The sequence below is a fragment of the Pan troglodytes genome, chromosome 6 (assembly GCF_028858775.2).
Source record: "Pan troglodytes isolate AG18354 chromosome 6, NHGRI_mPanTro3-v2.0_pri, whole genome shotgun sequence".
Classification (NCBI taxonomy): domain Eukaryota; kingdom Metazoa; phylum Chordata; class Mammalia; order Primates; family Hominidae; genus Pan; species Pan troglodytes.
In genome coordinates this window covers 166,648,215-166,674,118 of record NC_072404.2, presented here as the reverse complement: position 1 = coordinate 166,674,118, position 25,904 = coordinate 166,648,215, and the positions used below count along the sequence as shown (strand labels likewise).

Sequence of the window (25,904 nt, the reverse complement as noted above, 5' to 3'; positions counted from 1 at the left end):
ATCAGTGAGCCATATGAGTTAAGGAGGGGAAGCTAGCAATGCTGTGATTGTGTCTGGGGTGCAAGAAGACTGCAGCACAGAAGGCGGGCCAGGGGATGGCTTGCTGCAAGCCTCGTCCTCATCCTTCATCATGGGACATCCTGTAGACATGTTTCTTTGAAGACAAAGTTAAATGGAAGGAAGGCTTTCCTGGGTGGCATATCTATGATCAGCCAATGAACACTGTATGACTATTTCAAAATGATGGGTTTGTCTGTCCAAAAACAGATAAAGAAAACCCCAGCATCTATAAAACACAAAGAAATTATCCTCATTTTGAAAACACCATGATTTAAAACATCTAAAATAATTATGATAATTTTTAAACAAGTAAAATTATATTGCATATAAGGGTATTTATCAACTTAAGTAGGGTTCAGTCTCTTTTGAGGAATAGAAATTTGACAGATTTCTGTCATTATGAGTATATGAAAGGATTGGGCTTATCTGCAGCGAGACGTGTACCAAGTCTGTAAGATTTTTGTTCGTTTTGAGATGGAGTCTCGCTGTGTCACTCAGGCTAGAGTGCAGTGACACAATCTCAGCTCACTGCAACCTCCAGCTCCAGGGTTCAAGTGATTCTCCTGCCTCAGCCTCCCAAGTAGCTGGGATTACAGGCATCTGTCACCATGCTTGGCTAATTTTTGTATTTCTAGTAGAGACTTGGTTTCACCATGCTGGCCAGGCTGATCTCGAACTCCTAACCTCAGGTGATCAGCCCGCCTCAGACTCACAAAGTGCTGGAATTAGAGGCATGAGCCACTGCACCCAGCCCCAAGTCTGTAACATGTTAAAAAAGAATTTTCAACCCATTCCTGTTTGCTTCTCTGTTGCATTTCCAACCCATGATTTGGATTCTAGTAGCCTGAGGTTATCCAGGTTGTCGTATCGGTGGGTGAGAATAACTAAATTGTGTACATTTTGTTAATTATCCAGAACTCATAAGGACAAATTTTTTCCTGTTTTCTATCTAAAGGGGACTGAAGCTATATTAATCAGCACTAGAATAGTCTAAAACCCCTTGCACTTCAAAATATGTATGTGGTATTTAGGCAAAAAGCTAACGTATTTTTTTTAACAAGGAAATTTAATGATAATTTTTTCACATTGAAAACACTACTAATGATGTGGTTGAGATAAAGGGAACAGGACCTCTTGGTTTATAGAAGGTAGTCGAAATTTGGATTATAGCTCTACTAGGCTCTACTATGATGATTAAAGTTTTTTCTGTTAATAATCAAAGTGAGATTTCCATTTCAATAAAAATGGAAGGAAGTGCCTACCTCACACAATTCTAGGGCATTAAGTTCAGAGAAAAGGAGGAAAGGGATATTTCCTTTAACTTTCATTAGTGCCTGAGTTATTTCTGAGCTTGAGGTCTTGCTGTACGGCAGTTCGGTAGTTATCAAATCAGTTGGTTTCAGGACCCCTGTGTACTCATAATTATTGAGACCCAAACAAGCCAGGTGTGGTGGCTTACATCTGTAGTCCCAGCCACTCATGAGAAGGACCACTTGAGCCTGGGGGTGAAGAGGTTTCAGTGAGCCCGATCATGCCATTGCACTCTAGCCTGGGTGACCCCATCTCAAAAAGAAAAACGAGACACCCAGTGGGCTTTTTTGGATATTGGGTTCCATCTACTAATATTTACCATATTGTGTGCCTGCTTTGACAGCACATATTACTAAAACTGGAATGATACAGAGAAGATTAGCAAAACAAAAAAAGAAAAAAGAAAAAGAATTTACCATATTATAAATTAAAACTTTTTAAATATTAATTTATCTGAAAAGATCAGTAATAAACTCATTACATATTAGCATAAATCCATCTTTGTGAAAAAGAACTCCTTTTACATTGCTGCAAAGCTTTTTCATGTCTGGGTTAGAAGAATTCGGTGGAATTCTCAGATCTGCTTCAGCACCCAGTCTGTTGCCATATGTTGTTTTGGTTGAAGCACATGAAGAAAATCGAGCCTCAGACAGATAGGCAGTTGGAAAAAAAGAGAGGAGTGTATTGGTTTACCTCTTCAGATAATTGTGGATAGCCTTCTTGACAAGTGGTAGGGTTTTTTAAATATTTAACTGCTAAATAAAAATCGTATATAATTATGGGGTACACTGTGATGCTATGATATGTGTATACAATACAGAATGATTAAACCAAGCTAATTAACGTATCTGTCACCTCACATACCTATCATTTCTTTGTGAGAACACTTAAAATCCACACTTAGCAGTCTTTATTATTAACTGTAGTCACAGTGTTGTGCAATACATCAGAACTTATTTCTCCCATGAAACTGAAACTTTGTACACTTTGGCCAACCTCCTGCCTTTCCCCATCCACCCCCCACCCCCAGTCTCTGGAACCTCCATTCTACTCGCTGCCTTTATGAGTTTCACTGTTTATAATCTACAAGTGAGCTCATGCAGTACTTGTCTTTCTGTGCTTGGCTTATTTCACTTAGCCTGATGTCATCTGTGACAACATGGATGAACCCAGAGGACAAGCGGTAGTTTCTTGAAGGTTAGCTGCAATGTGTAATCTGACACCATATCATTGAACTTTTCGGAGCCTACTTACTAGAGTCTATTATGTTAGAATCTGTCCATCTATCTTGCATTTTTGGTTTTTTGTTTGTTTTTAGGTAGAGTCTCGCTCTGTTGCCTAGGCTGGAGTGCAGTGGCGCAATCTCAGCTCACTGCAACCTCCACCTCCCGGGTTCAAGAGATTCTCCTACCTCAGCCTCCCGAATAGTTGGGATTACAGGCACCCGCCACCAAGCCCAGCTAATTTTTGTATTTTTAGTAGAGACGGGGTTTCACTATGTTGGCCAGGATGGTCTCGAACTGCTGACCTCAAGTGATCTGCCCACCTTGGCCTCCCAAAGTGCTGGGATTACAGGCATGAGCCACCGTGCCCAGCCCTATCTTGTATTTCGAATGGATCTTTCACCCATGCATGATTTTATAATACCATGCATTAGTCATCTGGAAAATATTGGCTCACTGACTACTGCAGATCTTCCAAATAGGAACACATTTTGTTACACAATAACTAAAAAGCATTTCTTAATAACACCACTAATCTCCCCAGAGAAATCTCTAAGTATGGGGAAATTGTCAAGCTCATTGTGGCAGACACAAGGTTTCCAAAATTCTAATTTTTGCTTGAAAACTCAAACTTTATCATTGACAACAAATATGTCAGTTGTTTTCCTTGCAGTGACAGGCTCAGTTTATTCATTTTGAAAAAAACTGTCTACCAAACACCCAGGTCCAAATAACTACAATTTTTCAGGGTTTTAAAAGCAGCTCAATTGCACATGTTTTCCTCAAGAACATCATCATAATTTGCAATGGAAATGTTTTATGTGCACCTCTCATTTCATCACACAGAATATTAAAAAGACACATACTCAAGAGCTGAGATTTAACAAAATAAATAAATGTATGGCATTATCAAAGACCTTCTTAAGTGACACTGGCCTTCTCCCCTGGAGTAGGAGGTTGTCACAGTTTGCCACTGCCTTGTTGATATGAATTAAGGCACCAGAATTTGCCACGGTGCTGACATTGATGGGGAAAAGCAATGGTGGGTAAAAAGCAAATGACGCCTTAGTGTTGGCACAAAAAGTTTCCACCTGTAGACTCCCTGAAAAGGTTTCATGGACCCTCAGGAGTCCTCTGGCCAGTTTTCAAACTGCTAGTGTAGCGTGTCAGCGTATGTCACTGTTGTCAAGCATTACTGTCATCCACAGATCTTTAGGAACACAGCGACAGGAACTGCTGAGTTTGGTAGGATTTAGGACCATAACCCCTTCCCCTGCTCTGGTTCCAATCTTAACATGCAAACCATTCCCTAGAGGTAAAGTTTGCGTAATTGCCCACTTCTCAGCAGAAAAATCATTAACCATTACCATTTTTCTTCTAATTTTTTTTTTTTTTGAGACTGGGTTTCGCTATCACCCAGGCCCACTTCTCAGCAGGAAAATAGTCAACCATTACCATTTTTCTCTTAAACTTTTTTGTTTAGACAGGGTCTCACTCTGTCACTCGGGCTGGAGTGCAGTGATGTGATCACAGCTCACTGCAGCCTCCACCACCCAGGCAATCCTCCCACCTCAGGCTCCTGAGTAGCTGGGACTACAGGTGCGTGCCACCGTGTCCGGCTAATTTTCTTTTTAATTTTTGCTGTTTAAAAAGAAAATAGAAATACCAAGTAGTCATTACGCTTTGCAACACATACAGGGGTGTGTGTTGGGGAGGTGAGGGGGACATTTCCTCCAGATATGTAGAATTAGATACCTGCATATCCCTTTAAAAAGCACTGTATGAGTCCATTCTCTCATTGCTGTAAATACCTGAGACTGGGTAATTTATAAAGGAAAGAGGTTTAATTGGCTCACAGTTCCACAGGCTGTACAGGAAGCATGATGCTGGTATCTGCTCGGCTTCTCTGGAGGCTTCAGTAAAATTATAATCATGGCAGAAGGTGAAGGGGCCGCACATACCTCATGTGGCGGGAGCAGGAGCAAGAAGGAGGGGAGGCGCTGCATGCTTTTGAACAACCAGCTCTCATGAAAATTCACTGACTATCACGAGGACAGCACTGAGGGGATGGTGCTAAACCATTCATGAGAAACCGCCCCCATGATCCAATCACCTCCTACCAGCCCCACATCCAACACTGGAGATTACAATTGGGCATGAGATTTGGGTGGGGACACAGATCCAAACCATATCAAGCACAACCAACATGACAAAAGTTGGTACACACTAATTTTTCACCATATTACTTGCAACTTAAAAATGCAGTCTTGGCCAGGCACGGTGGTTCACACCTGTAATCCCAGCACTTTGGGAGGCCAAGGTGAGCGGATCACTTGAGATCAGGAGTTCAAGACCAGCCTGGACAACATGGTGAAACTCCATCTCTGCTAAACATACACAAAATAGCCAGGTGTGGTGGTAGGTGCCTGTAATCCCAGCTACTCAGGAGGCTGAGGCAGGAGAATCGTTTGAACCTGGGAGGTGGAGGTTGCAGTGAGCCAAGATCATACCACTGCACTCCAATCTGGGCAACAGAATGAGACTCCGTCTCAAATAAAATAAAATAAAATAATCATTCCTTCCCTCAGGTCTAACTTAGTACAGACACTGGCTACTTGCTCTTCGGGTGAAGGGAAATTTGAGCACATTTAGTGACAAGAACATTCCTTTAACTCATATCCCATATGAATGACTACGTCTTTCGGTCAAGAGGCATCTGAAGATGTACACTCTATTTCTTTATTATGTAGTCTCTGATCATAAAAAGTAAAAAAAGAAAAAAAAAATCCTGGTCCTCTCTCACATACCTGATTTTTCCCCTTTCTTTCTGTTTTTTAAAGAGACAGGGGTCTCACTATGTTGCCTTGGGTTAAAACTCCTGGGTTCCAGCCATCCTCCTGCCTCACCCTCCCACGTAGCTGGGACTACAGACATGGACCACTGCACCCAGCCCTCTATTACATTTCATTTTAAAGTAAACTATTATTTTACAGTACTTGACTCATAATTGATTTCATGACCCATGAGTGGGTCACAGTTTACAGTTTTAAAAACACTGGTTTAGATTTTCATTCCCTAAAGCCTGGTTTCTCAGCTTCCAATTATAGCAAATGCCTTTGCGTTGCAGCTACTAGGGCTGCTTGTTAAATCGATGTCTCTTCCCTTTCACCCTTTGAGAAGACACCGGCCCCTCCTAGCAATGTCTCTGTGCTTTTCCCGGGTGCCCCAGCCCTTCATGCTGACTCCGCTTGTTCTCACACACCAGTTTTCCCAAAGCAGGGGGCATGAGGACCACGGTGGGATGCAAGATGCTTTCAGGCGGTACAAGCATGAACGTTTTCATAGCGACATTTTTGTATATCATGGAAAAATATATCTGGAACAGCAAAACCTACGATTTCATGGAATTGTTGCCTAAGGGAAGACTTGGGGGTTTAAGTCAATTTAAATAACTGTGTAGGCTGTATGGGGATATGATAGAATGACACCTGTCCAAAGTTTGGGAGGCATAGCTGATGAATCAAAAATCTCTGTCATTCTTCCTCAGCATGATCCACACCACCCACCCCTCCTCTCCGCCAAATGACACTGGAAGCTACTCTAGTTACACACCAAAGGTACTTTTTTGGACAGCCTTGTAATAGCTGAAGTTTAACAGATTGATTGCAGCATTCCCCCTTTATTACCTCACACAGGCCCATTCAATCCCTGTTCCCTGACATTCCCAATCTCTTTCCTATTTACTTCCTAATCCACAAAGTCGAAACTGTTCTTATCTCTGCAGTACCTCTGACCTGCTCGCTTAATTTTTACATTCATTGTAAAGACGTCTTCAATGTCCCCGCTGACTCCAGGCTCTCCTGCAGCCAACCCTCTCTACTGTATGCAGATATTAGGATTTTTTTATATTGCCAAAAACGATTTGAGATTATCTACATTCACTTCTTACATGCAATCCTAAGAAATCCAATTCCATTCCTTTCACTCCCAGTGGTCTCCAATCTTTCTTTCACTTCTCTACAAGAATGTTCTACTCTCAGATAAAGACCATCAGCACATCCTGACCTTCAGGGTCTTCCTCTGCCACAGCCGCCACCCGAATGTCCACCTTTCCTTGCTCCCTTCAAAATCTGCCTCTGCACATCTCTGTAGGAAGCCTTCCTCTCAAAGGTTTCCTTAGCATTTGTGCCCACAATGCAGTCGCTATAGCTTTTTATTATTTAAATTACTTTGTAATTTTTTACAGTGTGACATATGCAGAAATCAGATTTCCCCAATTATAACTGTCACCTAATTAGAATATAACCTTCTGAGGGCCGGGCCTGTATCTCATTGAATACCCAAATGTTACCTAGGCTGTTTCTGGCTGCAAAGCAGCAGAGAATTCCAACTCAAACTGGCTTGAAGGATAAGGACATCTATTGTATCATCCATACAGGTACAGAAGCAGGCCAGGCCCCAGGCAAGGTGAGATACAGCCTTGCTCAATGCTGTCACCTAGGACCCACGTTCTTCTCTCTCTCTGCAATGGCTTCATCTGAAGGCTGTTTCTCAATAGCAGTCAGGGCTGCATGCTTGCTTGTGACAAGAACAGGGGATGGACGGGGCTGTGCACACATGCATGTGGGGTCTGGCTCTCTCCAACCCTGAGTCCTCCCTGGTAGCCCAGGGTAGCTCGAGAGAGCTTGTCACTATCATGAAAGCATATATACTGCAACAGCATTTGGGTTATTCTAGGAAGGAAGGTAGAGGAAGAGGAATGGATGCCAAGTAGGCAGCCATGAGTACCCACTCCAGCTGGCTCCAGTGTGCACACGTCAAATGGTGGATACCACTACTGAGGTTGTGCACGTGAGCTGAAAGCAGCAGATATCCATCTATCCATGTGTAATATGACATAGGTAATCTGTAATATTACATATATGTGTAACATATAGTACATATTTTATATGTATGAGCCAAGGAATAACTAAAATGATACATTTTGATAAGAATCAGAGTTATGTATAATACACTGAACACATAGCTAAAATTATACAGTATCGGGGAACTGCAAAATAATTTAAGAGGCAGTAGATGATGTGATTACTTATGCAGAAAAATCCTAAGAAATCTACAAAATTACCACTAGAACTTACGAGTGAATTTAGCAAGGTCACAGGATACAAGGTTAATGTATGAAAATCCACTGTATTTTTATATGCTAACAGCAAACAATTGGGAAATGAAATTTTATAAGCAATTTCATTTATGAGAGCATCAAAAAATAAATACTTAGGAATAAATTTAACAAAAGATATGTAAGACCTCCTGGTGAAAACTACAAAAGATTGCTGAGAGAAATCAAAGGGCTAAACAAATGGAAAGATATGCCATGGTCATGGATTGGAACACTTAATACTGTTGTCATTTCTTCCCAAATTGATCTGTAGATCAAATGCCGTCCCAGCCAAGATTCCAGTAGGTTTTATTTTTAATTCTGGAATGTATATAGAAACATAAGGAACTTAAAGGACTCATAGCCATTTTTTAAATGAAGAACAAAGTTGGAGAATGTCCACTACCTGATTTTAAGGCCTATTATAGAGCTACAGTAATCAAAACAGTGTGGTCATGATGAAAGTATAGATATAAATCAATGAACAAAATAGAGAATCCAGAAATAGATCCCCATATATGGTCAATTGATTTTAAATAAAGGTACCAAGGGAATCCAGTGAGGCAGTAAAATCTTTTCAACAAACAATGTGGAACAATTGGATTTCAGTATGGAAAATATGAACCTCAACCCTTGCCACATATCATAATTTAAAAATTAAATCAAAATGGATCCTAGGCCTAGTAAAAGGAAAATGTAAAACTTCTAGAAGGAAACATTTAAGACAATCCTCACAACCTTGGAAGAAGAGGAGGCAAAGATTTCTTAGCTAGGACAGAAAAAGCATGAGTCATAATATAATAAATAGGATCTTATCCAAATTAAAAACTTGCTCTTTGAAAGACATGATTAGGAATATGAAAAGGCAAGCCACAGAAGGAGAGAAAATATTCACTATTCACAGTACATGTGTCTGACAAAGGACTTACATCCTAAATGCATTTTTTAAAAACCCATTGTATTATCTAGTTGTGTAACAGATTACCACAAACTTAGTGGCTGAAATCATGCATTGATTATCTCATAGTTTCTGTAGGTCAGAAGTTCAGGTACAGCTTAGTTGAGTCCTCTGCCTCAGGCTCTTTTGTGAAGCTTGCAATCAAGATGTTGGCCAGGACCAGGGTCTCATCTGAAGGCTCAGCTGGGGAAGGATCCCTTTCCAAGCTCATGTGGTTAGTGGCAGTGTTTAGTTCCTTGAAAGCGGTTAGACTGAGAGCCTTAGTTCATTGACATGGGCCTCTCCCGCATGGCAGCTTGCTTCACCAAAGCCAGCAAGATAGTGATCTGCTAGAAAGACAAGCCACAGTCTTATGTATATAGACAGAAGCTTAATAATGGAAGTGGTGTCCCATCACCTGTGCTGAATACTGTTGGCTAGAAGTAAGTCACTAGGTCCTGCTCACACTCAAGAAGAGGGATACACAAGTACATGAATGCCAGGAGGTGGGGATCATGCATTGGGGGCCATCTCAGAGTCTGCTTGCCATATTCATACAACTCAATAAGAACAAAAACTCTAATAAATAAATAGACAAAAGATGTGTACAGTCACTTCACAAAAGAAAACACATTAATTACCAATAAACACAAAAAGATATCATTGTCCTCAAGGAAATGCAAATTAAACTCACAGCAAGAAACCTATACACCCACTAGAATGACTAAAATGATAAAAAATGTTAAGAGACCATACCAAGCATTGACGAGGACATGAAGCAACTGGAACTCTCAACCACTTTGGGCAGAAATGTAAAATGGTACAGCCAGTCTGTGAAATGGGTGGTTTCTCATATTAAACACACACCTACCAAATGACTCAGCCATTCTACTCCTTGGTATTTGCCCAAGAGAAATGAAAGCATGTTCCTACAAAGACTTGACCACAGATGTTCACAGCTTTATTCCCAATGGTCAAAAAGTGAAAATATCCCACATGTCCATCAACTGGTGAATGAATAGACAAAATGGGGTCTATCCATAGAATGGGATGCTACTTAGCAATAGAAATGAACAAACTACTGGTATACTGAGCGACATGAATGAATGGCAAAATAATTATGCTAAGTGAAATAATCCAGGAGCAAAAGCACATATACTGTATGATTCCATATACACAAAATTCTAGGAAATATTTATAGTGACATAGTGATAAAAAGTAGATCAGTGGTTGCCTTGAAGAAGGGGTGAACCACAAAGGAGCATGAGCAAACTTTTGGAGTGATAAAAAACTTTTCTCTATATTTTATTTTTTTAATTTTCTCTTTAACATTTATTTACTTTTTAAATTTTATTTTTCCATAAGTTATTGGCGTACAGGTGGTATTTGGTTACATGAACTTACATGAGTAAGTTATTTAGTGGAGATTTGTAAGATCCTGGTGCATCCATCACCCGAGCAGTATACTCTGCACCATGTTTGTAGTCTTTTATCCCTCGCCCCGCTTCCGCTCTTCCCTCCAAGTCCCCACAGTCTATTGTATCATTCTTATGCCTTTGCGTCCTCATAGCTTAGCTCCCACATATCAGTAAGAACACACAATGTTTGGTTTTCCATTCCTGAATTACTTCACTTGGAATAATAGTCTCTAGTCTTATCCAGGTCATTGCAAATGCTGTTAATTTATTGCTTCTTATGACTGAATAGTATTCCATCGTATAATTGTACTGGTGATTTCATCCTAGCTCATCAAATTGTACACTTGGAATAGAAATCGTTTATTGTTGGTAAATTACACACAACAAAAAGGGACACTACAAATCATTCTTTAAAGGATTTACATTATGAGGTATGAAGGTCCTGCTTCTCCATTTCCTTGGCTCTGTGTCTGCAGTTCACTCTAATCCACCATAAGTGGCTACGTAACACTGTGGATAGTAAATGAAGACCACAGAAGTCTCCAGAATGTAGAAGATGTGGTGGAGGCATTAGTGGGTCCCTTTAATTTCAGCTGGAATATTGTACTTCCTTTTGATCACGTTATGTAGAGCAGAACCGAAGTGGAAGTAGTCTGTCTCAATCATGTTTGTAATTTTTCACCAATTTAGGAATAGAGCTTCCACCCAATATGGGATTTAAAGGGGCTGAAAAACGGTTAACAGTGATCTGTTCTAGAAAGGGTTAATGAATAGGTCAGTTGCAGGGGAGGGAGCAGAGAATAGAAAAGAGAGACTGCCTTGTGACACTATATCATTCTGTGCGTTGCATTCTAATATAAATACAACATATTTCAAAGTTTGTGACTTGGCTGCATTAAGAATTGAAAGGTTAGATGAACTTGGTGAGCATTACTTATTTTTTTATTTGCAGTCTATTATAAGACAATACTAAGAGTTATCAACCTATAAGAGAATATAAATATTCCGCTTCCAATAACTCATGTTAAACACAAAGCTAATAATAAAATATTTTGGTTGGCGAAAAAATGGATTTATTTGTGAAAGGCAAGAGATGTATGCATTTCAGACTGTAACTAATGAATTTGAAGGGTAGCAAGGCAATCATGCTGATTCTCCATGTTCCTTGAGCTCCTTCTTCATATCTTCTATGCCAATTTCTAGTCATGCCAGCACATGTTCGTTCAACAGATATTTTATTAACCAACTACCCTGGTTCTGGCACATAGCCCATATTAAGTAAGTATTTGCTGAATGAATGACTGTCTTCAAAAGCTTACCATTGTCTCCTATTTTGGAAATTCGAAGATAATTTAACATAGAGAATCCAAAGGACTTTTTGGGTTAATCAATTTTCTTCACCTTTTGTTTAACAACACTTCCTTCGAAACAGGTTTTCAGCTGACTTGAGCTGGACAAATTGGTTGCCACTCTCTCTGAAAAGATACTGTGGAATAAATTATCTTTAAAGAAATCATAAATAAATGATAAGGAGGAACTAATATTTATAGCATCTGAAATTGTTATTTAGAAAGCTGTCAAAATGAACAAAACCTTCTCTCCAAATATATTGATTAAAAGCAATCAGCAGAATTAATACACTTGTTTTTGGGGAGTGGGGTGGTCTCAGTTTGTTGCCCGGGTTGGAGGGCAGTGGTGTGATCACAGCTTACTGCAGCCTTGAACTCGTGGACTCAAGCAGTCCTCCCACCTCAGCCTCCTGTGTAGCTAGCTGGGACTACAGGCATGAGCCACTATGCCCAGCTACCTTTTGTTTTGTTTGTTTTTTGTTTGTTTGTTTGAGACGGAGTCTCGCTCTGTCGCCCAGGCTGGAGTGCAGTGGCACGATCTTGGCTCACTGCAAGCTCTGCTTCCCATGTTCACACCATTCTCCTGCCTCAGCCTCCTGAGTAGCTGGGACTACAGGTGCCTGCCACCATGCCTGGCTAATTTTTTTTTTTTTTCTGTATTTTTAGCAGAGACGGTGTTTCACCGTGTTAGCCAGGATGGTCTCGATCTCCTGATCTTGTGATCCACCCGCCTCAGCCTCCCAAAGTGCTGGGATTATAGGTGTGAGCCACCACGCCTGGCCCCCCCTTTTTTTTTTTTTTTTTTTTAAAGATGGAGTCTCCCTATGTTGCCCAGGCTGATCTCAAACTCCTGGGCTCAAGTGATCCTCCCACCTCAACCTCCCAACGTGCTAGGATTACAGACCGAGCTACTGCATGTGGCCAAGAATTAATACTCACAGTATTGAATATATATTTGAGATTTTTTTCAAATTTCTACACTACTTTTAAAAATCAATTGTCTTCCCTTAACAGAAACTAAAATTGGCCAGGTGACGTCACTCATGCCTATAATCCCAGTGCTTTGGGAGGCTGAGGCAAGAGGATCACTTGAGCACTGGAGTTTCAGACCAGCCTGGGCAACATTAGCCAGGTATGGTGGCACATGCTGGCACTCCCAGGTACTTGGGAGGCTGAGATGGGAAAATCACTTGAGCCCAGGAGTTCAAGGTTACAGTGAGCTATGATTGTGCCACTGCACCAGCCTAGGTGACAGAGCAAGACCCAGTCTCTTAAAAAAGAAAGAAAGGGCCGGTTCTGGTGGCTCATGCCTGTCATCCCAGCACTTTGGGAGGCTGAGGTGGGTGGACCACTTGAGGTCAAGAGTTTCAGACCAGCCTGGCCAACATGGTGAAACCTTGTCTCTACTAAAATACAAAAAATTTGCTGGGTGTGGTGGTGCGCGCCTGTAGTCCCAGCTACTTGGGAGGCTGAGGCAGGGGAATCACTTGAACCAGGGAGGTGGAGATTGCAGTGAGCCGAGATCATGCCACTGCACTCCAGCCTGGCAACAGAGCGAGACTCCATCTCAAAAAAAAAAAGGAAAAAAGAAAGAAGGGAACAAAAAAGCTGAAATTGTAGGGTGGTGGCAAGAGCTGGCAAAGCTCTCAGCCAGTATCCATGCCAGGATCTCATACTGCCAGCGAACTTTGGTCCTCAGATAGAATCTATTACAATAAAAACTACCCTGCCATCATTTCTTGGCACAGTCACTTTTTTTCCTTCAAAATGTTAATTCCAACACTAAAGGGAAAGTGACTATAATGATTTCCAAACAGCAATGAGGTCCAAGGGAAGCATGAGTAAATTGAGTGAAATAACTTCTAAACCCATTTATGCTACTAAAATCAACTGTTTCCCTACCAAGTTTTAATGGATGTCTGAATGAACAATTCATTTCACTCAAATATTTTTTGAATGCCTACTATGTGTCACACACAGGCAATACAAAGATGATGAGTCATTCTTTCCCTTCAGAGAGCAATGTGGGACTCAGAGGAAACAGAAAAGTAAATCCCAAGCCAGTGTGTTAAATGCCATATGGAAGCATGTGGGTTCAGAGAAGTAATTAACCAGGCAAGTTGTGAGAAAAGGTTGTGAATCGGGGAAGGAAGGAAGGAAGGCGGTGGGGGAAGGAGGAAAAGCAGACTGAAAGAAAAGAATCGGGAAAGGCTTTCAAAGAAAGATTGATCTGAATCTTTAAAAATAGTAAGAACTGGCCAAGGAAAGGAGGAAGAAACAAGGAGGCCAGAATGCTCAGAAACCCTTACAGCAGGGAGTGTATGGTCTATTCCAGGACAATGCCTTAAGGTTTAGGTGTGGGGTACACAGAGAGACATGGCAAGAGAAGGTGAATAAATGATCAGGCCCTTCCCCCCAGCTCAGGAGTTTGCCAAGAAAATCCTAAAGATTGCTGAGAGCCACTGAATGGTTCTAAGTGAGAGAATAATAAGTCTGTTTTGTTTTTGTTTTTGTTGAGACAGTCTCACTCTATCACTCAGGCAAGAGTGCAGTGGCACGATCTCAGTTTACTGCAACCTCTGCCTCCCAGGTTCAAACAATTCTTGTGTCTCAGCCTCCCAAGTAGCTGGAATTACAGGTGCATGCCCCATACCCGGCTAATTTTTGTTTTTTTCATAGAGACATGGTTTCACCATGTTGCCCAGGCTGGTCTTGAACTCCTGACCTCAGGTGATCCACCTGCCTCGTCCTCCCAAAGTGCTGGGATTACACATGTGAGCCACTGTGCCTGGCCAAGACTACATTTTTAAAATGTCACTCTTATCAGTCAGGGTTCTTCAGAGAGACAGAGCCAGTAGGTGATAGATAGATGATAGAAACGGATGGAGGTAGGTAGATAGAGAATAGATGATTGATTGATTGACTGACTGATAGATGGATGAGAGGGGATTTATTGGGGGAATTGCCTCGTGGGATTGTGGAGGCTGAGAAGTCCCACAACAGGCCATCTCCAAGCTGGAGTCCCTGGGATGCAGGTAATGGTAGCGTGGCTCAGTCCAAGTCTGAAAGCCTCAGAACTGCAGAAGCCAGTGGCGTAATTCTCAGTCCAAGGCCAAAGGCCTGAAAACCAGAGGGCTGCTGCTGTTAAGTCCCAGTGTCAAGGCAGGAGAGCCTGGAGTTCTGATGCCCAAGAGCAGGAAGAGGAAAGTGTCCCAGCTCCAGGAGAAAGAGCAAGGAAATCCTCTGTCACCTTTATTGTTCTCTCCAGGCCCCCAGCTAATTAGATGGTGCCCACCCACACTGGAGGCAGATCTTCCCCACTCAGTCCACTGATCCACATGCCAGTCTCTGGAAACTCCTGCACGGACACACCCAGAAATAATGCTTTACCGGTTGTCTAGGTGTTCCTTAATCCAGTCAAGATGACTGGATTCAAATTTAACCATCAAATTTAACCATCATAGGCACTCTGGCTACACGGAAGGAAATAGACTGGAAAGCGGGCAAGACTGGAGGAGCTCAAGCTGCCCGGCTGGCCAACCCTGAGAAAATGGAAGCCTGAACCAGGGGAGGTGTAGCAGGGATGGAGACAAGTGGGTTGCCTCAAAAGAAACCAAGACGGCAAGACCAGAGGACTGGGGCACAGTTTTAGATGAAGTGCATCTGCGCTGGTGTAGAAAACTCCAGTGGAGATGGAGTAGGGGGCAGTGTGGAGCTCAGGAGAGGGCTGGGCTGGGACTGAGACCTGGACATGTCAGGCACAGTGGTGGGTTGGAGCTGCCTGGAGAATGCCCAGTGGGAACGGGAGCAGAGTGCAGGTGCAGCTCCTGTCCAGCATCCAGGGGGTTTCACGTCGTTCTTTACTCTTTGGAGGACGCCCTTGCAGAGCAGAGTGGAGCTCAAGGAAGACAGCAGGATGCACAGAAACTAAGAGTTCTGTATGCTAAATTATTCAGGAGCTCCTTACCCAGTATTTGAGGTTGATTTATTTCTTGCAGGAGCTATTTAAGACTTCTTTTAAGAGGCAGAGCAAACTCACATCCGACCTCTGTGCGTAAAGGAGTGCTTTTTTGGCAATTGTTTTATGATTAAGTTTTCAGGCTGAAGTTTTCCCTTCTGATAGTCATTCAAAATGCAGTGTTTTGCTGCACCTGGGCACAATTATGTAAGACACAACTTAATAATTTAGCTTTTTTTTTTGAGACAGAGTCTCACTCTGTCGCCAAGCTGGAGTGCAGTGGCGCAATCTTGGCTCACTCCAAGTTCCGCCTCCTGGGTTCAAGCGATTCTCCTGCCTCAGCCTCCCGAGTAGCTGGGACTACAGGTGTGCGCAACCATGCCCAGCTAATTTTTGTATTTTTAGTAGAGACGGGGTTTTCACCATGTTGGCCAGGATGGTCTCGATCTCCTGACCTTGTGATCCGCCCGCCTCGGCCTCCCAAAGTGCTGGGATTACAGGCATGAGCCACCATGCCGGGACAATAATTTAGCATTTTTTACCAACCAAGAAGTCACACTTGTGATGGCTCCATGTTTCTCAGGCATTCTCTCCATAAAGTCCAACTTGGGTCCCTCTGTTCCCTCCCACCACACTAGAGTCCAGTAACCTCAGACTGGCTGATGTGATATAAATGGAAATGTTCCCTGTGGTGGAACTGCGCCAGGCTGTTAGCAGAACCCAGTTCCTCCCTGCCATGGTTGGCCCATTTTGTTCTCCCTGGGGAGATCGGTCTGGATTATCAGGAAGGTTTGGGTGGTGGATTTGGTCTGTTTTTGCTACATCAAACATCCCTGATGCTGATGGACTGAGAGAGGAGTTGGTGTCACAAGTGCACGCCCCTTCCCTTTGCTTGCATGACATTGCCCACGCCCTTCCCCTCCCTTCGCCTCTTCTCCCGGCTTTCCCTGCCTGCCTGAAACAGCTAAAATTAAGTCTGGCATAAGTCTGTTGAGACTTTAAGAAAACATTGCCATAAAAGGGCAACGACGACCACCAGCTTCAAGTTCTGTGTGCTGACACATTCGTCTGTCTTTTGACCCTGTGCACATTAATGTACATACCTAAACTGTAAAAGCCCTCAAATTCCTGAAATTGACTTAGTGTGTTATAAAAAAAAAAAAAACCTCATGACTTTTTCTGTTGTTCCATGAGTAGCCTCCTTTCTAAGGAAGAAAACATGAGATTTCTTACTAAGTAAAAAACCTGTAGAAATAAATTCAATCCCACTAGCATATTACATAAAAACATTTTTATTTTAGGCTACTCCTGTACACCCATTCATTATCAAGTGGAGTTGCATAAAACATTAATTGTTAGAATTTCTACTCTCTACCAACTTCTGTAGTGATGGTTTATAGGTCTTTTCAGTCTGTGAACCACTTTTGCAGTCCTCCTGACATACATACTGCCATTTGTTGCCCATTTCTGCCTCCCAAAAAACAACCCCTCACGATTACAGGTGAAATTGATGGTGCTTATCATAAACACCGGTAAGAATTTTTTAAAATTATTGCAAGAGACAAAAGCATAGACTTAGAACGAGAGATACTTCCTGTGTACCTTGGCTCACTCCAAGTTTTTTTTAAAAACTTTTTTTAAAAATTAAACTTTTTATTTTGAGATAATTGTATATTCACATATAGTTGTAAGAAATAATGCAGAGAGATCCTGTGCACCCTTTACCTAGTTCCCCTCAGTGGTAACATCTTGCAAAACTAAACAGTACAGGAGAAACTTGAATCCTCATACATTGCTGGTAAAAATGTAAAATGGTGCAGCCACCTTGAAAACAGTTCAGCAGGTCCTCAAAATATTAAATGTAGAGAGGCCAGGTGTGGTGGCTCATGCCTGTAATCCCAGCACTTTGGGAGGCTGAGGCGGGTGGATCACCTGAGGTCAGGAGTTCGAGACCAACCTGGCCACCATGGTGAAACCCCATCTCTACTAAAAATATGAAAATTAGCCAAGCATGGTTGTGCGCACCTGTAGTCCCAGCTACTCGGGAGGCTGAGGCAGGAGAATCACTTGAACCCAGGAGGCAGAGGTTGCAGTGAGCTGAAATCGCGCCACTGCACTCCAGCCTGGGTGACAGAGTGAGACTCCATTTCAAAACTAAATTTAAAAATATATATATTAAACATAGGGTTACCCTGTGGCCCAGCAATTCCACTCCTGCATATATGAAATGAAACACATGTCCACACAAACACTTGCACAGGAATGTCCATAGGAGCATTTTCACCACAGCCAAAAAGTGGAAACCACCTGAGTGCCCATCAGCTGACGAAAGGATAAACAAGGTGTGTGTGTCCACACAACAGAGTATCGTTCAGCAGTCAACAGAAATGAAGTGCTGATCCGTGTTACAATGTGAATGGGCCCTGACATTAAGCGGAAGCTAGTCACAAAAGACCACCTATTGTATGATCCCATTGATGAGAAATACCCAGCATCGGCAAATCCATAGAGACAGGAAATAGTTGCCTAGGGATGGGTATGGGGGTTGAGCAGGTAATGGGACGTGACTGCTAATGGGTACAAGCTGTCTCTTTGGGATGATGAAAATGTAAACTTAGATAGTTGCACAATTCTGAATATTCCAAAAATCACTGGGCTGCACACTTTAAATGGGTGAGTTATTTTATGGTATGTGAATTATATTTCAGTAAAGATTTTTTGGCTGGGTGCAGTGGCTCATGCCTGTAATCCCAGCACTTTGGGAGTCTGAGGCGGGTGGATCATGAGGTCAGGAGATCGAGACCATCCTGGCTAACACGGTGAAACCCAGTCTCTACTAAAAAAAATACAAAAAATTAGCCTGTAGTCCTAGCTACTCCGGAGGCTAAGGCAGGAGAATGGCGTGAACCCGGGAGGCGGAGCTGGCAGTGAGCTGAGATGGCACCACTGCACTCCAGCCTGGGGGACAAAGCGAGACTCCGTCTCAAAAAAAAAAAAAAAAAAAAATTTATTGTCATTTCCTCCACAGAATTAAATCAGCTTGGCCTGACTCATAGGGAAAAATACAGGGTGATATCACAAGCAGGATATTGACATTGATACAGTCAAGATGTAGAACAGTTCGGTCACCACAAGGATCTCTTACATTATCCTCTTGTAGCCATAGGCACCTCTGGCCCCCTACCCCAGCCCCTGATCCCCGGCATCCACTAATCTGTTCTCCATTTCGACCATTTTATTTCAAGACTATAATATAAATGGAATCATACAGTATGTGACCTTTTAGGACTGGCTTTTTCCCCCTCAGCATAATTCCCTGGAGATCTATCCAAGTTGTTGTATGTGTCAGTAGTTCCTTCCTTTTTCTTGCTGAGTAGTATTTTACGGTATAGATGGACCTACCACAGCCCACTTCACCATTCATCCATTGAACGACATCTGTTATTTCGTTTGCACTGTTGCAAAAAAGCTGCTATGAATATTCATGTACAAGTTTTTGTGTAAATGTAAGTTTTCATTTCCCTGGGATAAATGCCCAAGAGTGCAACTAATGTGTTACGTGGTAGTTGCATGTTTAGTTTTATAAAAAACTGCCAAATTGTTTTTAAGAGTGGTGGTTCCTGACCAGGCACAGTGGCTCAGGCCTGTAATCCCAGCACTTTGGGAGGCCAAGGCAGGCAGATCACCTGAGGTCGGGAGTTCAAGACCAGCCTGACCAATATGGTGAAACCTCATCTCTACTAAAAATACAAAAATTAGTTGACCTGTGGTAGCATGTGCCTGTAATCCTAGCTACTCAGGAGGCTGAGACAGGAAAATTGCCTGAACCTGGGAGGTAGAGGTTGCAGTGAGTTGAGATAGGTCCACTGCGCTCCAGCCTGGGCCACAGAGGGAGACCCTGTCTCAAAAAAAAAAGAAAAAAAAAAAAAAAAAACAGTGGTTCCATTTTGCATTCCCACCAGCAGTGTAGAAGTAATCCTGTCTGTCTCTCCACATCCTTACCAGCATTTGATGTTGTTATTATTGTGATTTTAGCCATTTTAACAGTTGTGTAGTAGTATCTCATTGTGGTTTTAATTCGCATTTATATAATGGCTAATGACTTTGAACATCTTTTCATGCACTAATTTGCCATCTGTATATCTTTCTTGGTGAAACAGTTCTGTGTCATTTGCCTATGTTCTAATTGGATTATTTTCTCCTTTTTCTGTTTAATATTGGTAGTGTTTATGTATTCCAGACATTTTTATTTTATTTTATTTTTGCTATTCCTTGGAGAGCAGGGCTAACCCTATAGGCAGTGTGCTAGTAATTTGTTGGCTATGTGATTTGCAAGTATTTTCTCCTACTGTGTAGCTTTTCTTTTCATCCTCTTAACACGGTCTTTTGCAGAGCAAAAATTCTTAATTTTAATGAGGTCCATTTATGTTTTTCCTTTATGGACTGTGTTTTTGGTGTCAAGTCTAACTTTTGCCTTGCCCCAGTTCCCAAATATTTTCTCCAAAAAGTTTCATAGTTTTAAGTTCACGATCCAATGTGAGCTAATTTGTGTGTAAAACGCAAGGCTTAGGTTGGGGTTTGTTTTTGTCTTTTTACCTTTTGATATCCAATTACTCCAGTTCTATTGCTTTTACACCTCCATCAAAAATTGGTTTGCCATGTTTGCATGGGTCTATTTCTGGGTTTTCTATTTATTTCTAATGATTATTGTATCTATTCTTCTGCCAATACCATTGTCTTGATTGCTGTATCTATATAGTTTGCTTTAGTATTAAGCGACTTCAAGATTAAAGAATTCTACTGTAGTCCCAGCTACTTGGGAGGCTGAGGCAGGAGAATGGCGTGAACCCAGGAAGCAGAGCTTGCAGTGAGCCGAGGTTGCGCCACTGCACTCCAGCCTGGGTGACAGAGCGAGACTCCGTCTCAAAAAAATAATAAATAAATAAATAGAATTCTAGATCTTGCACCTTTCCATGTAAATTTTAGAATAAGCTTATTTATGTCTTTAAAAAAACCCTAATTTGGTAGCAATTGCATTAAACCAAAAGATTAATCTGGGGGAGAACTGTCATTTTTACTATGTTGGGGCTTCCAGCTCAGGACTGTCTCTCCATTTATTAGCTCGTCTTTCATCTACAGTTTGTGATTTTCAGCATACAGCTACTAAACATGGTTTCTTGAGTTTATGCCTAAGTATTAATTTTCTTTGAAGTGATTGTATTAAGTGATATTGTTTTATATATTTTTCCACGTGTTCATTGTTAGTTTATAGAAATGTGATTGATTTTTGTGTGTTGATCTTGTATGCTATGACCTTACCAAACTCACTAATTCCAGGTGAGTTTTTTCTTTCTTTTGTAGATTCTTTGATATTTTGTATGTAGATAACATGTTATCTACACAGGTGTTTTTCTTCCTTTCCAATCTGTATGCGTTTTCTTTCCTTTTCTTGCCTTATTGCAGGGCCTAGTACTTCTAGAACCATGTTGAATAGGATTAGTGAGAGCAGACACCCTGGCCTGGTTTCTGAACTTCATAGGGAAAACAGTCTTTCACTATGAAGTATGATATCTGCTGTAGCTTTTTACCATGAAACATCTTAGTTTTGTTTTCTTTTTCTCTCCCCACCCCTTTTCTTTTTTTTAAGGGGTTTAAGACTTAGGGATTGGCGCAAGTAAGATGACAAAGCAAAACGAGAGGCATTTTCAGGACTTCCTCTTTCAGGCCCGGCTTGCAAGAACGCTAGGGCCAAGCTCCTTTCAGCCCTAATCGGTACTGGAGCTAATCGCATTCGCAGCGCCCGTGCACTCTGCAGGGATGGGCCGTGGGGCCAGGGACCTCGGTCCCCGGGACCTCGGTCCCCTCTCGGCCTGTCCTGCCCTTCCAGGAGGCTAGCGGCTGCTGGCCGCGCAGCCTGCCAACCTGAGTTGGCCATAGTAGAGTCTCAGATACCCAGCTCCTGAGCGGCCAGGGCCAGATTCAGGGTGTGTACGTTTTTGGCAGCGGCTCCCCAACCGAGAAGACACTCGGCTGCGAAGAGAGGACGCGAATTAAGAGTTCCATGCTGGAAAAAAAAAATGGATAGCGACAAAGTGCATCTACAATACGTGTAGCCCACGGAACGATTTTTGTTAAGGGGGCCGAGGATGGGCAGTTACAGCTAAAATTTGGAAAGGGAAGAGGAAAGCGAGAAAGGATCCCCTAGCTGGCGCCCCGGGGCGTTCTGCAGCCTCCAGCCCCTCTCCCCGTCCCCGTCCCCGCGCCGCGGAGCCCACACCTGCGCAGGTGGAGCCTGCCGAGCGCGGCCGCCGGTGCTGGGAAGGTGAGCGGCGCCGGGGGGCGGAGTGGGGGCGGGCCGCGGGCCTCTCCCAATGGCCGCACGGCGGGGAGGACGCGGGCCGCGGCCGGAGGGGGGCGCCCCGGGCCCAGGCGCTGCCGCCCTCGAGCTCCCGGGTCCCTTCCCACGCTTCCTCCCGGGCGGGCCGTACCAAGGCGCGGGGGGGAGCGGCGCGTCCCACTCGCGGAGGGGCACGCGGGCCGCGGCCGCGCCACCTGCGGCGGCGGCGGCGGCCTCGGGCGGGTGGGGGCAGCGCTCCCGCTCCGCCCCCGGCCCCCGCTGCCCGCGTCCCCTGCCAGGCCCCTCCTCCCGGCGGCGCGGCAGAGCCAGGCCCCAGCGCTCGGCCGGCCGCGAGCCCGCCGGCCGGGGACGAGCGTCGCAGCTCATGCTGATCGCTGTCCTCCTCCTCCCCCTCAGGCGGCGCTGGCGGCGGCCCTGGGACCCGCGGAAGCCGGCATGCTGGAGAAGCTGGAGTTCGAGGACGAAGGTGAGTGCGCCCCGCCCGCTGCCGGCCCGGCGCTCCCACGGCCCGGCCGCCCGAGGACCGGGACCCGCGGGGACCCCGCGCCCCGTCTCCGGCGCTGCCCCACGGCGAGCTGCGTCCTGCGGAAGCCCAGGGGCCGGGGCGGGAACCGGGGCGGGGATGCGGGCGCCGGCGAGCTCGGGCTGCGGGGTACCGGGCGTCCGCGGAGGGGACGCGAGCCAGGCTCCCAGATCGCAGCCCTGAGCCCGGCAACCACACGGATGGGCGGCCCTTTTGTCCTTACTCGCCGAACTCGAATTACAGCAAGGTGTCAGGGAGCGCTAATTGTTTGTGCTTGTCACCATGCACTCGGAGGCAACCCCGAATCATACCCACAGTCCAGACCCTTAATCATAGACTGGTGCCCTTATCTGCGCCTGTGAAGATATCACCGGTAGGGTGTGTCTTCTTTTTTAATGGGGAAAGTTAAATAGGAAAACCTGAAGAGGTTATTGAATCGGTGTTGAGTTCAGGCGACCCTCTCACTCCGTCATTTCTGTCGCCTCTCCTCTCACTTGGTTGTTTTTTTTTTTCCCTCTCCTGTCTTCTTCTTGTATCTTACAGGTAAATAACTTGGATCTTATTTGGAGGCTGTTAACATTTGAAAGGCATGAGCTCGTTCTTTGGCAAAATTAATATTTAAAATGGAATGTGACGAGCTTTCACCAGGATCTTATTTTGAAGCTGTTAACATTTGAACGGGATGAGCTTGCTCTTACGCAAAATTAATATGTAAAATGAAATGTGATGAGCTCAGAGTCGGGAAAGAACTTTATATAAGATGCTTGACAATTCGAGGACTTGAAAAGGCCTTCACACTGTCTTGTGTGCTTCCATTATTTATTTAGCAACTTCTCTTTTTTCCAGGAGTATTGATAGAATAAAGCTCTCGAAACAAAGAATGTGCCATGTGGATGCTGTCCCTTGTGCCAACTTTACTTTAATACCTCGTTCATTCACAGTCAGGCAATTACTTAAATAAGCCTGCACAGCCAGCATGGACGTGTTAACCCAATAGAATTAGCCGGGTGCCTGTTATCTTTGAGATTCACTGCAGCATTTCACAAACATGTTAGCTGGAAGAGAACGCGTTCATAGTCATTGTCATTAAAAGTGTTTGTCTGTATTTATTGGTAACAAATGGTGCTGCATTTCAGAATTTTACCGGACTTAATTTGCATTTCATCCTACAGAAAAATAATCCAGGGTCTTCATTCGAACCCATCTCACTATTCCTCAGTTTTATTATATTGCAGGCCAAATCTTGGCCGCTGTCCACAGGGTGGAATGGTGTGCCCGTTCCATAAGATTTTGAATGTCTAAATCACCAGGGTTTTGTCTCATATTAGTAAGAATGAGAGTCTTTTACAGTTACAATTTTTGCAAATTAGCAGGGAGGCAAGAAGAACTAGAGAGCAGCTTCTGTTCGAGAGGAATCGCTACTACTTATTTAGCTGTGTGACCTTGGACAAGTTACTTAACCTCTCTGTGCCTTGGTTTTCTCATTTCTAAAATAGAGCTAATATCAGGTGTTTTGAGAATTAAATGAGACAATCTGTATCATGGCATTTAAAAACAGTGTAAACCCATAGTGAGTACTTCATAAATGTTAGTTACTATTATCGCTTAAGTGCCATTAAGCATTGTACTGAATTCATGAGCTTTTTAAGATTTTTATTAATGAAACCCAACACAGAGATTCTTCTCAACACAGATTTGGTGTCCTGTCCCGTTTCTTCTTCTTACTTGAGATTTATTAATTTAATTATGCATTTCTCTAAGCAGATATACACTTTTTTTTTCTTTTCATTGTGTCTGCCAATGTAATGAATGTAAAGTATTAAACCTAAGTGTCTAAGAAAGGAATTTCCCCTCTTCACCCATCTATTTTTATCTATATTGCTGTCATTCCTTTAAAGCACACCGAATCCCACGAATAACCCTGTCAAACTTTTCTAGATTCTTAAGGAGGAAGAATGTTAAACAGTGACTTTGAGGCTGAGCTGAGCTGGAAGAAAGAACAGTGTTGGCGTGGTAGTCCAAATGCAGCTTTGTTTCTTTTGAACTTTAAATTGCTTATTCATCCAAAATACAGGAAAATTGAATATCAAGCAGAATCTCACACTTATTTAGCAGGGACAAAAGTCCCAACAGTAAGACATTACACCTCTAAATATCCTACATAATAGGGAGCCCTTGACGAGATCCTCATTTCATCTTTCAGCATCCATCATACCCTGTTAATGTCTTCATGTATGCATTGATATCTGGAGGCATTGCTTCAACCGAGATATATTCGCTGTACGTGGAAACACATGATTACTCATATTTTCATTACCAAGATTTTTCTATTTCCTAATAAGTTATAACTGATACTATATTTGTTAGAAACATCTTGGAAGCACTGGTGAGGTTAGGAAGAAAGATTGAGTTCTACCCTGCCTAGTTGGGTCGTCTTTGGCCTGGGTTATGACAGGAGCTGCCGTCCCTTTTCTGCTGTCAACCCTTCTTACCACGACAAGAGGGACGTGGTAAGGGTGGGTTTGATGGCCTCACTCCTCTATGGGAAAGTCTTGACCACGTTCCTCTGTCTGTATATCCGACAAGTGCAGACTTCTCTTACTCCGCAGGCTCAGTGCCCCTCCCTCTCTGTGCGTAAGAATAGCCACAGATCTTTTTGAAAGGCAGATTCCAGTTCTCTAGGTCTGTGGTGGGACTTGCCTAGCACAGGGGCTGCTCCTGCTGCCGGTTCACAGACCCCTCTTGGAATAACAGGACATGGGCCGGCCAACTTTTTCTGTAAAGGGTCAGATAGTAAATATTTTAGCCTTTGCGGGTGTTAGGGTCTCAGTTTCTGTCACAACCACTCAGTTTGCCCTTGTAGCAAGAAAGCAGAAAGCAGCTAACACAATCCAAGGGGCGGGGCTCGGCTCCAGTAAAACTTCTTTACCAAAACCCAGATTTGGCCCTCAGGCATAGTGTGCCAGCCCCCTGCTCTGTGTCTCCCTCACTGTGCCTGTGCCTTAGGGGGTGGCACGTGATTAGGGCTGCATGCTTCCCATGCCACACCGATCTTAGTAAGACTTCAAGGCTCAGCTCAAGTCTCATCTGGTCTCTGAGGCCTTCTCTGAATACCCTCTGTACTTCTCTGGCATTCACCTTTCTCTCCCCCGTGCCTACTACCACAGCTGGCACATAGCAAGTTCTCAGCAGTGCTTTGGATCTCAATGATTTCATTAAGTGTTTGTAGTTACTTTGTGGGCATATTGGGGGAGGAAATGATTTTGTGTATGAGAGGCCTTGCCCATAGCAATCTGGTTTTTCTTTTTTTTTTTCCCTCCCTCCCTCCCTCAGGGTCTCACTCTTACCTGGGGTGAAGTACAGTGATGCGATCTCAGCTCACTGCAGCCTCAACCTCCTGGGCTCAAGTGGTGCTTCCGCCTCCCAAGTAGCTGGGACTACAGGCGCATGCCACCATGCCTGGCTAATTTTTGTACTTTAGTAGAGATGGGGTTTCACTATGATGGCCAAGCTGGTCTCAAACTCCTGGGCTCAAGTGATCTGCCGGCTGCAGTCTCCGTAACTACTGGGACCTACAGGCATGAGCCACGGTGCCCAGCCAGCAATCCC

At 43.6% G+C, this 25,904-nt stretch overlaps 1 protein-coding gene across 25 annotated transcripts in view; it reads left to right on the top strand.

The window, feature by feature from the left end:
• Nucleotides 1-25,904, top strand: part of PRKAG2 (protein kinase AMP-activated non-catalytic subunit gamma 2) — a 321,562-nt gene that overhangs the window by 223,740 nt on the left and 71,918 nt on the right. For 17 of the 25 annotated variants that reach the window (XR_010158707.1, XR_010158706.1, XR_010158710.1 and 14 more), the window contains one exon: nucleotides 22,169-22,238. The exons of 3 other annotated variants lie outside the window; for them this stretch is intronic. Coding sequence is in view for 10 of the 22 variants with exons in the window: in XM_024358104.3 (XP_024213872.1) it covers nucleotides 22,169-22,238 (70 nt within the window). In the remaining 12 variants the exon portion in view is untranslated. Of the gene's footprint in view, nucleotides 1-18,437; nucleotides 21,737-22,168; nucleotides 22,239-25,904 lie in introns of those variants that run through there. 5 more of the 25 variants (XR_010158716.1, XR_010158715.1, XR_010158717.1 and 2 more) reach the window with 5 other exon arrangements.